This window comes from Oncorhynchus tshawytscha, linkage group LG26 (genome assembly GCF_018296145.1).
Source record: "Oncorhynchus tshawytscha isolate Ot180627B linkage group LG26, Otsh_v2.0, whole genome shotgun sequence".
NCBI classification, from domain to species: domain Eukaryota; kingdom Metazoa; phylum Chordata; class Actinopteri; order Salmoniformes; family Salmonidae; genus Oncorhynchus; species Oncorhynchus tshawytscha.
In genome coordinates, this window is record NC_056454.1 from 33,733,345 (window position 1) to 33,749,695 (window position 16,351).

The window sequence follows — 16,351 nt, forward strand, 5'->3', positions numbered from 1 at the left end:
AATCTGTAGAATGTGGGGTGACAGGGTGAACTGGGATGTGTAGTAGGATAATAGAAATAGTAATCCTAATACTAATAATAACAATAATAGCTCAGGACGATCATTCTTGAAAATTAAGGGTGCAATTGTCTTTGTGTTTAGATGTTGTAGGCTTTAGCCTTGTTTTATATCTGCCATGTGTGATTTGCTGTGTTTCATTTATTGTGCAACGTTAGGCTATTTATTGTCTCACAGCCGAAGACTATTCCGAAAAAAGTGATTATATTCTATTCACTTTGAGCTAGCAATAACAGCCTAATTTACACGTTCACTGTGCATTATGATGCAACATATTGTTATTTTGCTAACACCTTACACATGGCTTATAAAGAGGTTTTAGCTTATATAACATTCTGTAATAAACCGATATAATAACACAATGTTTGTGTGATTGTTATTTTGGTTGTTGTCAAATATTGACATGACTGTTATAATGCCAGTATTTCCAGTTGATGAGGACACCGGACAGGGCGGACAGCAGCTGATGTTTCTCGTGACACTCAGGTGAGTTGAGGCAGAGAGGAAGCGATGAAGCGAGAGGATTCACTTTCGCCAAAATCTGTCCAAAATCTGGTCTTAATTTGGACAAAAACTTGTCACCTGCCTTCCCATCGTTGGAACAACGACTCCCATAGTTAGGGTGGGTACATTAGCATCTCGTCACAGATCTCTGGTTGAGGTTGGGAAAATAAAAGGGTTAAAAGTGCGCATGCGAGGTTATGTCTGGCTGCTATACCCCTGACAACAACACACAACTCAGGAAGATATGATGGCAGACTCCGGACCCAAGGAAGTAGCGGTGATCGGGAACACGGAGCTCACCTCCGCAGAACTAGATAACAACATTAAAAACACGGTATAGCTTCAAACGTATTCGTATTGTCAAAAAGCGAGGCATTTGGACGTAGCAAAGTTGTTAGGGAGCCTATTTGAATGAGTTGGGTTTTCTAGGCCTGATTAATCCACGGAGTTTCGCAGAGAGCTCCACTGAGCCAGCAGCAGCTGTAGGTAGCTGCATGTGCAGGAAATGACCGCTAAAAGTTCAACAACTCATTGTAATGTCCACGTCGACATAAAGTAAAGTTAGCTAGATCGTTCTTATTGACATGGTTAGCTTGACCATTACCAGGAACTAGCTAGCTTGCTAACCAACAACTTTTTTTCTGCTACAAAGTTGCAAATTTGACAGGAGGGGCCAGCGGTTTAAAGGGACTTGGCTTATGTTACAAGTACTAGAACCAGCTTGACCAATTATTGATGCCCATGATTGCAAACATACATCAAATTATATTGCATTATTATTTTTACCATGTTATGATGTGCATTGGCCTATTCTAGATGGTTGAGATTGAAAAAGGGACGAGTCTTCTACGAAAGCTGGAGATCAGCGTTGCAGAGGCAGAGAAAAGGACTGGGAAGAATACAGTCAACATGCAGGAGATATACACTGTTTATCTAATTGAGACACGGTAATTATGCCTTATCTGTGTGAATTCTCAAACTATTTGTGATAGCCTACATCTTCCAGGCCAGTACTACCATTTTGTGACACTGCCATGAACAGCTACTTCCACAATCACACCTATACCACCTTGTCTGCTCATAATTCCACCCTGTCATTACAGGTGATCTAGCCATGATAATGATGGTGATGATTCAAACATCTGACTCTTTTAGAATTATGTGGGCGGCAGGTAGCCTAGTGGTTAGTGTTGGGCCAGAAACCGAAAGGTTGCTAGATCGAATCCCCGAGCTGACAAGGAACAAATCTGTTTTTCTGCCCCTGAACAATGCAGTTAACCCACTGTTCCTAGGCCGTCATTATGAATTTGTTCTTAACAGACTTGCCTGGTTAAAGGTAAAACATTTGAAATTAGACACTCCATTCACTGAGAATGTGTTCTATAAGATTGGTTTGTTCAAGAACTGCACATCACACCAGCTTTCTTACTTTTATCTAGCTAGCTATCTATTTACTGGTTTCATTTCATGCAATCACACAATAAATGTGCACACACGGTAATCATGTAAGCACACAAGCTATACATACTATGTACACACACACACACACACACACACACACACTGGGCCTTTGTTTACCAGTGGGCCATTGAGAAGGGAGTGTATTGGAGCCAGGCACTCAGTACAGTTAGACTGAAGATTACCACCCAGCTACTTATTTTCCTGTATTTAACTCTTTCCCTGCTCTTTTCCCTTTCCTTTTCTCCCTAGTCTTTGCTGCTGGATCCACATATACTTCTAAAGTTGAAGTCTCCCCTTCTTCCCCTTTATATCTCTTTCTCTGTCAGTAGTGTTTCTCTCTCTTGCTTTATGTCAGTGTTGGCATCAATAATTCATAGAATGTTGGATAATACTGTACTTGGTACCTTGAAAGATGGCTTAGATACTGTAACATGTATCAAATGTTTAGGTGGTACTCTTAGTCAAGTCCAGTTGTATGACTTAAATCCTTCCTTCTCTTCTGACAGGCCGGTTGATGCTCTGACAGAAGGTATAACCCCAGACTCCTTATGGCGAAGATACAGCGAGTTTGAGCTTCTCAGAAACTACCTGTTGGTCACCTATCCCTTTGTCGTTGTTGCCCCATTACCTGAGAAGAGGGTATGTGAGAACAAGGAGGATGCCTTGGATTAAATTAATGCAGTGTAGTTTAGGAAGTGATATTTGTAGCATGATGTACTTACTACAGTACCTGTAATGCTCTGTACAACATCCAGTTTTATGTTGAAGACATTCCTGAAGCTAATGTTTTGTCTCCTTATCAATATAGTAGTAATTATTTGTCTGTTTCTCACAGGCAGAGATTGTGTGGCACAAGCTGTCGGCGGACAACATGGACCCAGACTTTGTGGAGAGGAGAAGGGTTGGACTGGAAAACTTCCTGCACCGAGTCGCCTCCCACCCAGTTCTCTGCAATGACAATATCTTCAATATCTTCCTCACTGAGGTCAGTTACAGATGTAGTATCTTTATTTGACCAGTATTGTCGCAGCAAAATGATCCTGCAGCAGCAGTATTTGAACAATTCTTCCGTTCACACTTTTCCGCCGATGTAATGTTGCATGATCGGTAGTTAGGCTATTAGCTCTGATAAGGGTTGAGAGTTTTGTAAGTAATGTCTTATGAAGTAGGCCTTAAGCTAAACTCTTTACTGTGCTGCTGTAGTCGTTCTGTCATGGAGAGTTGATAGGATCACCTTCGACCTTTTGAGTTGATAGTGTGCCCCCATGCATCAGGCTCTCCTATCTCTAATGGTCTTTATCAAAGTCACACAGCATCCTCTCTCTGTCCAGCAGGATAAAGATTGGAAGGAAATGGTGTACGAGACAGGATTTCAAGCAAAGGTACCTACTCCAGCACTTTATGGTCTTTTCGTGGTTGCATTGTCCTGTCAACTTTCTTTGATAATACCTTACCGGGCGACCTCATGTGACTTTGCAAACCATAGCGGTGTAATAAAGGTATATTGTAAAGGTTGTAATCTGTACATTTGTTATTTATATATAAATATATTTATATAGATATTTTATACTTATTCTGATACATCATATTTTATGTCTCAAAGGTACAGTGTTGTCTAAAATTATTCAAGTCATCAATAGCAACTTCTGAACTAACAAACCATTTGATATTTCATTTGTCTGTTTTTTTATACAGGCTGATTCCAGGTTGAAAGCTGTGAATGCAGCATTCAGGGTGAAGAATCCAGATGGGTAGGTCATAGAAATGTTCTGTCCCAAATGACACCCTAAAGGGTAAACTGTATGATAGGCTGTCACGATACCAGTATTGCAATATTTTTTCCTTGGCAAAAAGGGCAACACGAAGCAGACATACTCTTTGGTCCTTTAAAAACCTGCTGTATGTAAAATATTGTGTGCCATAATGATGTTTGTGTCCAACATTAGGGCTGTTTTCCTGAAGTTAAATCTGCTTTGTGTTTTTTTTTACCTTTCCACAATACTAATGAGTATCGTGATACTGGTATCGCCCTGGTGTATATAGTGCTCTGGACGCTGGTAAAAAGTAGTACACTTTATAGGGAGAATAGGGTGCCATTTAGGATCCATCCATTGTTTTCTTGTCAGTTTTCTTTTGTGTGGAGCCAACAATACACTTCTATCTCCATGTGTTGTAACATTTAATAATTTGGACTCTGTCTCTACTATCCATCTCATTCCTCTTTTATTTGATGTACTGCCATACTTTGTTCTGGGACTGTGTGGGAAGTACAGTAGGAGCAGGTCAATGTCAGTTCCAACATTGACTATTGTCTTGTTTATCTGCCTTGCTGGGAAGAAAGTGTTGATTCTTGTTCTTCTCTGGCCCTGGCGTCTGCAGAAGGTTTACAGAGTTGAAACACTACAGTGACGAGCTACAGACTGTACTCTCCCAGCTGCTGAGAGTACGGGCGGTAAGTACAGGCAGCTGTCGGCATATTCACACGTCTTACTGACTAGACTGACAACCAGACCTGGGTTCAACTATTATTTGATCTTTCAAAAACTTTGAATGTTTGGTCTAGCTTGCCTGTAATGCCAGATGGGTGAGTTTTGGAACTATTCAATTGTTCCATTGAGCCAGGGAAGCTGAATTGAGCAAAGACAAAGTATTTTAAGTGATTTCAAATAGTATTTGAACCCAGGTCTGTTTACTATACTGCCAGCTGTAACATACATTTTACTGACTAGACATACAACTAGCGTTAAAACACATGAGCTGGGCTGGAAGTTGACATGCATCAGAAGGATAAATCGCACAGCTGGTCTGTCTGACAAAAGTGGATTGGCTGCTGCTGTAACACACAACTTAATGACTAGACATACTGCCAGCTGGTTGTAACACACATAAAAGGGTCACAATTAGATGGACTACACCATCCAGCACACTGCAAGTTGTAACATACAACCTAGGTTTGTGTCCCAAATGTCACGCTATAACCTCCAGTGTGGAAATTCACATACATTACACAGATAGACCAGCTGTATGTTTTATCTGATAGAAGTGGATTTCTACTTGTTTTGAGAAAACAGTAACACATACTGCTTCACCATAACTAAACAAGGGGGCTATGATGCATTCAACTTACGGTAGCTATGTACGACGACCACATGTCCATAGTAAGTAGAACACTCTTCAATAAAGCGGCTGTCTGCGACACTACCTCACTGTTGTCTCATATGTAACATAACACGGAAGCAGCAGTATCAAAGAAACTGCGAAATTTAACCTAGAACTTGACCACCTTCATCCACTCAGAGGGTAGCAGATCGACTGTATGGGGTGTACAAAGTGCATGGAAACTATGGACGAGTCTTCAGGTAAGAGTCGGGTGTTTGGACGAAAGGGTGTGTGTGTATAAAGCTGTTGCATTATGTACTATGATGTTTTAAGTGTATGTCAAATGCATACTTGTGTTTTTTTGTGAAGTATGTTCTCTGTGCATGTGTTGGACAGTGAGTGGAGTGCCATAGAGAAAGAGATGGGAGATGGACTACAAAGTGCTGGCCATCACATGGATGCGTAAGTGTTTTCAATAACCACGTTTCCTTCCACAGTCTTTATGCGAGTAAAGTCATATCGTCCAAAACCAAATCATGACGGCTGTGATGGAAACAGGAAGTTTCAGTGTAATTTTATAAATGCTGACAGATCATTTGTTCGTTCGACATGGTGAGATCTTTTTGTATCCGTAAAATGAATTATGCTGAAAATGTTATTGGAAATGCCTTTAGGTGCAAAAATTGATATAATAACCAGCATGTCGAAGTAAATTTGGAGTCATGTGATGATATGGTGTGTGGTTCTCCCACACAATTGACAGTAGAGTTGAAAATGAGATGGTAAACTTCAGCGAAAAAGTATATTGTTTGTGCACTACTGTACTTCATCACACACATTTTTATCTGGAGTCCATTTGGTGGACGCATTCCACTACTGGGAAAATGTGTATTTGTTTTATGCGGTTACTGGAATATTTGCATGAAAATCTCTTACCAATTGGTTGGAAACCTACCTAGTGATACATGAACACACTGAGTTGTAGGTAAGTAGCCTTGCACAAGTTTGGCTTATACAAGCTGTTTCTGTAGCTTAAGGCAGCATGATGTACAAGTACACCTCCTGGACAGGAAACTAGTCTATTGCAGGGCCTTACCACCAATCTGTCCACTCAATGCTTTGTCTTATCCTGTGTAAATAGTCAGTTTTTTTTCCTGTATATATTTTAATTTCACTTTCTATATACGAACTAATATACTTTCCTGCAAACTGCCTCACCCAATATGGTACAGATCTGCTATTTTTATTCCTTATAACTGGAACCTCCTTCAGGAGCTAGCCAGCTAACTAGCTACCAGTCTTCGTTAGCCACGGCTAGCAGTCTTAACCTTTAGCTCGGACACCAGCCAGCTTTAGCTCGGATAATACCTACCAGTCTGCACAGCGCGATATCAACCCAGAGCATATCGGACTGCTTCTCTACCACATCACTGGATTCCTGCCGCAAGCTCTGGACCATTACACCGGATCATCGCCGCTAGCTAGCTGCAATTGAGTGGCTACTGTTAGCTAACGACTCTGTCCCGAAGCAAGCACTGGTTAGCTTTGAGCTAGCCTCGCACAAGGCCAATATACCAGCTAACTTCTTGGGCTACAATACCACTTTTGCCAATTGCCCTGGACCCTTTATTGTCGACACAGAGCCCCGCCTGTCCAACACAACTGGTCTGCCATCGTAATCGTCCGTTGTGGTTTCAACAGGCTTTTCCGTTGTGGTTTCAATAGGCTTTTCCGTTGCGCTGTCCCTCGAAGACCCCTCCGCTAGCTCCGGCCCGCTAGCTTTCTGAACGCCGTTGTCTCCGGCTCGCCTAACATTGTAGCGACTACCGAATGGCTCCCTGACTCGCCTATTGCTGCTCTTTGGACCCTATGATCACTCGGCTACAAAGCTGATGCCTGCTGGACTGTTCAATAACGCGGTACCTCTTTTTGTTTACCTGTCAGCCTCAAACTCAGGTCATGTGCATACCTAACTGACCCTCTCTGCCCATTCATCACCATTTACCCGTTGTTGTCTTAGCTCTCCCGATCAACACCCTTGATTGCTTTATGCCTCTCTCTAATGTCAATATGCCTGTGCACTGCTGTCTCGGTTAGTACTTATTGTTTTATTTCACTGTAGAGCCCCCAGTCTCAACATGCCTCAGATGGCTCTTTTGTCCCACCCCTGACACATGCAGAGACCTCACCTGGCTTAACTGGTGCCTCCAGAGGTACAATCTCTCTCATCGTCACTCATCGTCACTCAACTCCACTGTACTCACATCCTACCATACCCTTGTCTGTACATTATGCCCTGAATCTATTCTACCACGCCCAGAAATCTGCTCCTTTTACTCTCTGTTCCCAAAGCACTAGACGACCAGTTCTTACAGCCTTTAGCTGTACCCTTATCCTACTCCTCCTCTGTTCCTCTGGTGATGTAGAGGTTAACCTAGGCCCTGTAGCCCCGAGTAGCACACCTATTCCCCAGGCGCTCTCATTTGTTGACTTCTGTAACCGTGAAAGACTTGGTTTCATGCATGTTAACATCAGAAGCCTCCTCCCTAAGTTTGTTTTATTCACTGCTTTCGCACACTCTGCCAACCCTGTCCTAGCCTTGTCTGAAATTCTAAATTTTCCATCCCCAACATTCTCCATCAAGATAGAACTGCCAAAGGGGGCGGAGTTAGCCTGCAGAGTTCTGTCATACTATCCAGGTCTGTGCCCCAACAGTTTGAGCTTCTACTAGAAATCCACCTTCCCAGAAACGAGTCTCTCACTGTTGCTGCTTGTTATAGACCCCCCTCAGCCCCCAGCTGCGCCCTGGACACCATATGTGAATTGACTGCCCCCCCCCATTTATCCTCAGAGTTCGTACTGTTAGGTGACCTAAACTGGGATATGCTTAACACCCCGGCCGTCCTACAATCTAAGCTAGATGCCCTCAATCTCACACAAATTATCAAGGAACCTACCAGGTACAACCCTAAATCTGTAAACGGGGGCACCCTAATAGATATCATCCTGACCAACCTGCCCTCAAAATACACCTCTGCTGTCTTCAACCAGGATCTCAGCGATCACTGCCTCATTGCCTGTGTGTAATGGGTCCGCAGTCAAACGACCATCCCTCATCACTGTCACGCTCCCTAAAACACTTCAGCAAGCAGGCCTTTCTAATCGACCTGGCCCAGCTATCCTTGAAGTATATTGACTACATCCCGTCAGTAGAGGACGCCTGGTTATTCTTTAAGTGCTTTCCTCACCATCTAAAATAAGAATGCCCCGTTCAAAAAAATGTAGAACTAAGAACAGATATAGCCCTTGGTTCACTCCAGACTTTACTGGAAAACATCCTATTACACAAAAACATCCTGTGGCATACTGCATTATCATCGAATAGCCCCCGCGATATGCACATTTTCAGGGAAGTTAGGAACCAATATACAGGAAAGCAAAGGCTAGCTTTTTCAAACAGAAATTTGCACCCTATAGCACAACCCCCCCCAAAAAAAATGTTTGCCCACTGCACTGAGGCTAGGAAACACTGTCACCACCGATAAATCGAGAAATTCAATAAGCATTTTCCTACGGCTGGCCATGCTTCCCACCTGGCTACCCCAGCCAACAGCTCAGCACCCCCCCCCCGTGAGCAACTTGCCCAAGCCCCCTCCGCTTCCCCTTCATCCATATCCAGATAGCAGATGTTCTGTAAGAGCTGCAAAATCTGGACCCCTACAAATCAGCTGGGCTAGACCATCTGTACCCTCTCATTCTAAAATGATCCGCCTCAATGTTTGCAACCCCTTACTAGCCTGTTCAGCCTCTCTTTCGTATCATCTGAGATCCCTAAAAATTGGAAAGCTGCCGCGGTCATCCCCGTCTTCAGAGGGAGACACTCTAGACCCAAACTGTTAGACTCATATCTATGCTGCCCTTCCTTTCTAAAATCTTCTAAATACAAGTAAGCAAACAGATCACCGACCATTTCGAATCCCGCCGTACCTTCTCCGCTATGCAATCTGGTTTCCGAGCTGGTCATGGGTGCACCTCAGCCATGCTCAACGTCTTAAACGATATCATAACTGCCGTCGATAAAAGACAGTACTGTGCAGCCGTCTTCCTTGACCTGGCCAAGGCTTTCGACTCATTCTTATCGGCAGACTCAATAGCCTTGGTTTCTCAAATGACTGCCTCGCCTGGTTCACCAACTACTTCTCAGACAGAGTTCAGTGTGTCAAATTGGAGGGCCTGTTGTCTGGACCGCTGGCAGTCTCTATGGGGGTTCCACAGGGTTCAATTCTCGGGCCGACTCTTTTCTCTGTATACATCAATGATTTCGCTCTTGCTGCTTGTGATTCTCTGATCCACCTCTACGCAGACATTCTGTATGCACCTGGGCCTTCTTTTGACATTTAACAACCTCCAAACGAGCTTCAATGCCATACAACACTCCTTCCGTGGCCTCCAACTGCTCTTAAATGCTAGTAAAACTAAATGCATGCTCTTCAACTGATCGCTGCCCGCACCTGCCCGCCCGACTAGCATCACTACTTTGGACTGTTCTGACAGAATATGTGGACAACTGCAAATACCTAGGTGTCTGGTTAGACTGTAAACTCTCCTTCCAGACTCACATTAAGCATCTCCAATCCAAAATTAAATCTAGAATCTGCTTCCTATTTCGCAACAAAGCCTCCTTCACTCATGCTGCTAAACATACCCTCATAAAATGTACTATCCTAGACTTCAACAATCTCATTTAGAAAATAGACTCCAACACTCTACTCAGTAAATTGGATGTAGTCTATCACAGTGCCATCTGTTGTCACCAAAGCCCCATATACTACCCACCACTACGACCTGTATGCTCCCGTTGGCCGGCCCTCGCTTCATATTCGTCGCCAAACCCACTGGCTCCAGGTCATCTAAGTCGTTGCTAGGTAAATCCCTGCCTTATCTCAGCTCATTGTTCACCATAGTAACACCCATCTGTAGCACGCGCTCCAGCAGGTATATTTCACTAGTCATCCCCAAAGCCAACACCTCCTTTGGCCACCTTTCCTTCCAGTTCTCTGCTGCCAATGACTGTGAATGATTTGCAAAAATCACTGAAGCTGGAGACTCGTATCTCCCTCACTAACTTAACGCATCAGCTGTCAGAGCAGCTTACCGATCATTGCACCTGTAAATAGCCCATCCAACTACCTCATCCCCATATGTTATTTATTTTTGCTCTTTTGCACCCCAGTATCCCTACTTGCACATTATCATCTGCACATCTATCACTCCAGTGGTAATGCTAAATTGTAATTATTTTGCCACTATGGCCTATTTATTGCCTTACCTCCCTAATCATACTACATTTGCACACACTATATATAGATTTTTCTATTGTGTTTTTGACTGTACATTTGTCTATCCCATGTGCAACTCTGTTGTTTTTGTCAAACTGCTTTGCTTTATCTTGTTCTCAACTGGACTACCTGGTTAAATTACAGTAAAATAAGAGTTCCAAGCAGATACGCATCTGGTTCCAGTTATACAGTCTTTGATATGATTCGACCAGGGATCGAACTCCCAATCTCAGGTTAAACACTAACACTAAGGCAATTTAGTTGTAACCATGCAATAATCTACCATATTAATCAAAAATTTTATTGGATTACAACAGAATGGTATGTCAAAAAATTATGCAATATATAGTGAAAATTTTGCCACTTCAGACAGCCAACCTCTTTCCTTACCCTCTGTGACCTCATACAGACTCACTAAAGTAGCTGATATGTTGAGGTGTTGCACAACGCCATTTCCCCATCAGCAACGCTGTACATACTACATGGTTCCTAGTTAAGCTATACAACACATTTACCGTGTTTTGATTTGAAAGCATTTCATATTTGAAGCATAGAGTCTGCTGTAGCAGGTAGCTGACCATGAGGACTGGGGTGACTTGAGTTGTGAAGGTTCTGGGTTCAAACTGAGAACTGGCTGGCAAATAGCCAGAGGCTTTTACTTTCAACTTGGGTGCTGTGTATAGTTCTCTTTGAGTGACATGAGTGGTCTCGGGCCCTGTCCTTGGAGTAGTAACATGCACCCACACCTCAGAGTAATAACATGATTAGCCCCTACCCCGTCACTGATGGTTACTAGATTGTAGGACTCAATTCTAGAGGTCTGGGGTCACAGCGCTTGGCTACTGAGGCGTATCAAGTAAGGCAGAATTTCTGTCAACGTTCGAGTCCAAATGGGGACTGGTCAAAGGTAGTCCACTATGTAGGGTGCCATTTGGGATGCAGGTACCTATAGCTTTTAAAGGGATACCTCAGGATTTTGTCAATGAGGCCTGTTAACTACTTCACCAGAGTCAGATGAGCTCATGGATACCAGTCTGTGTCCATTATGAAGGGAGTTGGTGTTAGTTTCGTGAGCCAAAGCTTACTAGCATTAGTGCAATGACTGGAAGCCTGATGTCTACTAGCATTTGCGTTAGCCACTTCCTTCAAACTGCACGCAGAGATATAAAAATGGTATCCACGAGTTCATCTGACTGGCGGAGTAAAGCATATGTAGTTCCCCATCCCTCTGTTAAAGGTGTGATTATTGTAAAGCAAATGTATTCATATGGACTCCTGTTTTGTCTACAGGTATGCTGCTTCTGTAGATGATATTCTGGAGGAGGAGGAGCACTATGCTGATCAGCTGAAGGAGTACCTGTTCTATACTGATGCACTAAGGTATTTACTACACTGTGACTGCTTCTGTAGGCCAAGTACATATCACTATATAAACCAGGGGTGTCAAACATTTGACCCGCGATTGGTCCAATCTGGCCCACGGGTGGTTTGAGTTAAAACAAAATATATATTTTTTTATTTTTTGGGGGGGGGGGCCGGCAAACTCAATATACTAATGACTAAAATCAAATTGAGAATGTGTAGAAATGATAGTTTCTTGTCTGTCCATCTTGCTAATAATCAGTCCTGAAAGCAGGTAGGGAGCATCGACATTTAAATAATTATGGATAGAGGACTATTTTTAGCAAATTGTCGGCATGGCAGTACATCCAATTTTGATGCGGCCCTCCAGACCTCATTGAAGATGGCCCCCATTGCAAAATAGGTTTGACACCCCTGAAGATCATCATGCCAAATCACTAGTCAGTGCGCCCTAGGTTGTATGTGTTATGTAGGTAGCTTCACATCCTCACATTACCTTGACGAAGACCTGTGTGGACATAATTCCCAAGGCATATAGTGTACTCACTGAGCCCCCCTCATTGAATCTATAGAACAGCCCTCTGACCCTGTGTGTGTATGGTGTATAATGATCATACATGTACAGTAGCAACCATAATAAGCAGCTAGGCATCAGTATATCCAGTAGCAGCCATGATGATCAGCAAAGGCCTCTGTTTCTGCAGGGCGGTATGCAGAAAGCATGAGTTGACACAGTTTGAGCTGGAGATGGTTGCACTGGACCTAGCCTGTAAGAAACAGCAGAAGGAGGAACTGGTCACTGGGGTGAGTTGTTATATACAGTACCAGTCAAAAGTTTGGACACCTACTCATTCAAGGGTTTTTCTTTCTCTTTTTTTTCCTACATTATAGAATAATAGTGAAGACAAACTATGAAATGACACACATGGAATCATATAGTAACCAAAAAAGTGTTAAACAAATCAAAATATACTTTAGATTCTTCAAAGTAGCCACCCTTTGCCTTGATGACAGCTTTGCACACTCTTGGCATCCTCTCAACCAGCTTCATGAGGTAGTCACCTCGAATGCATTTCAATTAACAGGTGTGCTTTGTTAAACGTTTATTTGTGGAATTTCTTTCTTAATGCGTTTGAGCCAATCAGTTGTGTTGTGACAAAGTAGGGTTGGTATACAGAAGATGGCTCTATTTGGTAAAATACCAAGTCCATATTATTGCAAGAACCGCTCAAATAAGCAAAGGGAAATGACAGTCCATCATTGACTGACCTTCATGTGTTGATGGACTAATCTGGAAAATGTACTTTTAACAAGACACACCTGTTAATTGAAATGCATTCCAGGTGACTACCTCATGAAGTTGGTTGAGAGGATGCCAAGAGTGTGCAAAGCTGTCATCAAGGCAAATGGTGGCTACTTTGAAGAATCTAAAGTATATTTTGATTTGTTTAACACTTTTTTGGTTACTATATGATTCCATGTGTGTCATTTCATAGTTCTTGGACATTTCCCATTCTTGGACATTTTTTTGGTACCCTTCCCCAGATCTGTGCCAAAACACAATCCTGTCTCTGAGCTCTATGGACAATTCCTTCGACCTCGTCGCTTGGTTTTTGCTCTGATGTGCACTGTCAACTGTGGGACTTGTTGTAGAAACATTTTGTTTTTAGACTGAGGGGGGAAAATGTATTTAATCCATTTTAGAAAAAGGCTGTAACATAACAAAATGTGGAAAAAGGGCAAGGGGTCTGAAGTGTGTGTGAAGCTCTCATCAAGGCAAAGGGTGGCTACTTTGAAGAATCTCAAATATTGTACAATATAGTAAATATAGTGTCTCCACTATTGTACAATATAGTGAAACATTTTTAAAAATAAAGAGAAACCCTGGAATAAGTAGGGTTGTCTAAACTTTTGACGTGTGTGGGACTACTCGACTAAAACGATCTCGGTCGACCAATAGCCTAAGACCAAACAATCGACCAGTCAACTAATTGGGGTCAGCCCAAATACGAAGTGTACGGTAGGGTATAGTTTGCCATTTGGGAATGAACCCAGTTTCTAAAGAGCCATGGAACTCACCAGAAGATAATGACACAATAGATCACATACAGTAGCAAGCACAGAAATGCGTACATTGAATTTTATCAAAGTTAAGCTTATCCAAACCCGACTGGCCAGATGGAATGTTTCTTTCCCTCCCTGTGTTCAGACTGTGCGGACATTCTCACTGAAGGGGATGACCAGTAAGCTGTTTGGCCAGGAGACTGCAGAGCAGAGGGAGGCTAAGTTACAAGTGTTAGAACAGCAGCTAAAGGAGGGAGAGGAGGCTGTTAAAGAGAAGAACACCGAGAGCGAGTGAGAAACCCTCCGTTCTCAATCTCTTCTCTCTGTCATCTTTTTCGCTCTGTCTCTGCCAGTCGATTTGTCTAGCATGTTATAATTGAATCACTAAATTTGCTGCTCTAATCAGCTGCTTTGAAAGTTTGACCAGTTGACCATATTTTTTTCATTTCAATTATTTGAGAAGGTTCTAAAGCAAGTCTCTCTCCCCAGTGAGTTTGTGAAGACTGCCTGGGTAGACATTGAACGCTTTAAGGACCAGAAGGACCGGGACCTGAAGGAGGCCCTAATTAGCTATGCGGTCATGCAGATCAGCATGTGCAAAAAGGTAGGTGACACCTCCCCACAGATACTTAAAACATATAGAGTATTCTGCCTGGAAATGTTTATTTTGTGTCATTTTATCAATGCCAAATATGTTAAATACTTATTTTTCTCTCGGTTTCTGTCTCACCTCTCTCTCTCTCAGGGAATACAAGTGTGGACCAACGCAAAGGAGTGTTTCAACAAGATGTGATCTTCAAGGCCGAAGCAGACCCTTCAAAAAAACTGCCAGAACAGGCTTATTTTCAGGGGACTCCTCCTGGAGCTTGCATCCCAAATGGCACTCTTTTCCCTATATATTGCACCACTTTTGACCAGAGCTCTGTGGAGTCTATGCACTATATATAGGGAATAAGGGTTGTTTTTGGGACTCATTCCTGGACATTCATTCTGCTGAAGTAGCCATGGCAGCATACTGAGAGGGATTTTTGATCAGTTATACACAAGAAGAGAATCGGTTTATTCCTTTTCTATGTCTTTATCATGTCTGATTGCTGGCTGCTTAGATTTGTCCACTTGCAATTGCAGTTTTTTGTCAAATGTATGTGTTTTTTCGTACACATTTAATTTTGCTGAAACGTGGATTTTTGTAAGGAAAATCACTAATCACTTTCACTGTGTTTATAGCGATGGCAAGAAATGTGGACTGAAGCTAATTTTCCAATGCTGCCTTTTACACAATGTTAAAAATAAGGTAATGAGATTTGTTCTATAAGAACAATATTCTTTACTTTTTTTGTTATTTTCATGCATACTTTACTGATTCTGCTTTTGTAAATGTTTTACTCTCTTGAGTGGACCATGTGGTTGGTATATTGACGGTTCTGTTTTCTCTACTCTCTCATTGCATTGTCCCAGTGTACTAAATAAGTGGTTCAACCTTTTCGGATGTTTTTGTATATTTAAAGGCTTTTCTGTACTTTGCCATTCAAGGTTGTAATCTGGCACTGGGTCTTAAGTAGCCACTATGATGAATGGCAGTGTTGTCATTTCTGAAGAGTGGGTGGTTCAGTGTTTTTGATAAATCTAGCCAAAGGAATAGGAAGGTCACAGGAAAAACAGGATGTGATAATTGCCTTATGTTGGTGCTTTATGTGTACTGGGGATGCGGTCCAAATGGCTCCCTATTCCCTATGTAGTGTATACTTTTCAAATGTAGTCCACTATATATAGGGAAGGGTGCAATTTGAGACAACCCCAGGCCTCTTGTGTTTTAGTTCACTCTAAGGGCCAGGGGAGGAGGTGTAATGTTAATTTGGGATGAGATCAGAGCACCGGCAGGAAATGTATACTGTTTATGTGGTTGTAATCATTGTGCCAAAAATACACTAATAAATATGAAGTCTAGTTGTCAGTCCTTAAATCATGTTTTTACTCATGAGACAAAATGAAGTTTGAGAATGTGTAATATATGTGTATATACACTACCAGTCAAAAGTTTGGAAACAACTACTCATTCCAGGGTTTTTCTTTAGTTTTACTATTGTAGAATAATAGTGGAGACATCTAAACTATGAATAACACAAGGAATCACGTAGTAACCAAATAATTGTTAAACAAATCTACAGTTGAAGTCAGAAGTTTACATACACTTATGTTGGTGTCATTAACTCGTTTTTCAACCACTCCACAAATGTATTGTTTACAAACTAGTTTTGGCAAGTCGGTTAGGACATCTACATTGTGCATTACACGAGCAATTTTTTTCCAACAATTGTTTAGACAGATTATTTAACTTATAATTCTGTTTCACAAAAGTTTACATACACTAAGTTGACTGCCTTTTTAACAGCTTGGAAAATTCCAGAAAGTTATGTCATGGCTTTAGACGCTTCTGAAAGGCTAATTGACATCATTTGAGTCAA

The 16,351-nt window shown here is 42.1% G+C and overlaps 1 protein-coding gene across 2 annotated transcripts; it reads left to right on the forward strand.

Moving 5' to 3' along the window:
• The first annotated feature begins 745 nt into the window (after nucleotides 1–745).
• LOC112225564 (sorting nexin-4) lies at nucleotides 746–15,840 on the forward strand. 2 transcript variants are annotated; one of them, XM_024389619.2, is made up of 14 exons: nucleotides 746–895; nucleotides 1,378–1,508; nucleotides 2,529–2,661; nucleotides 2,858–3,007; nucleotides 3,354–3,404; nucleotides 3,718–3,773; nucleotides 4,402–4,474; nucleotides 5,320–5,381; nucleotides 5,518–5,583; nucleotides 11,751–11,840; nucleotides 12,527–12,626; nucleotides 14,032–14,177; nucleotides 14,376–14,490; nucleotides 14,632–15,840. In XM_024389619.2, the coding sequence occupies exons 1-14, from the start codon at nucleotides 806–808 to the stop codon at nucleotides 14,677–14,679; spliced, it is 1,311 nt and encodes a 436-aa protein (XP_024245387.1). In that variant the 5' UTR covers nucleotides 746–805; the 3' UTR covers nucleotides 14,680–15,840. The 2 variants fall into 2 exon arrangements, with proteins under 2 accessions (XP_024245387.1, XP_024245388.1); XM_024389620.2 differs by having other exon boundaries at nucleotides 3,357–3,404.
• The last annotated feature ends 511 nt before the right edge of the window (nucleotides 15,841–16,351 follow it).

Excerpts from the sequence above, each read along its gene's own strand:
- LOC112225564 (XM_024389619.2), top strand. The coding sequence starts at position 806 with ATGATGGCAGACTCCGGACCCAAGGAAGTAGCGGTGATCGGGAACACG. Across the intron at positions 12,627-14,031 it reads AGGAGGAACTGGTCACTGGG|ACTGTGCGGACATTCTCACT; the intron begins GTGAGTTGTTAT and ends CCCTGTGTTCAG. Across the intron at positions 14,491-14,631 it reads AGATCAGCATGTGCAAAAAG|GGAATACAAGTGTGGACCAA; the intron begins GTAGGTGACACC and ends TCTCTCTCTCAG.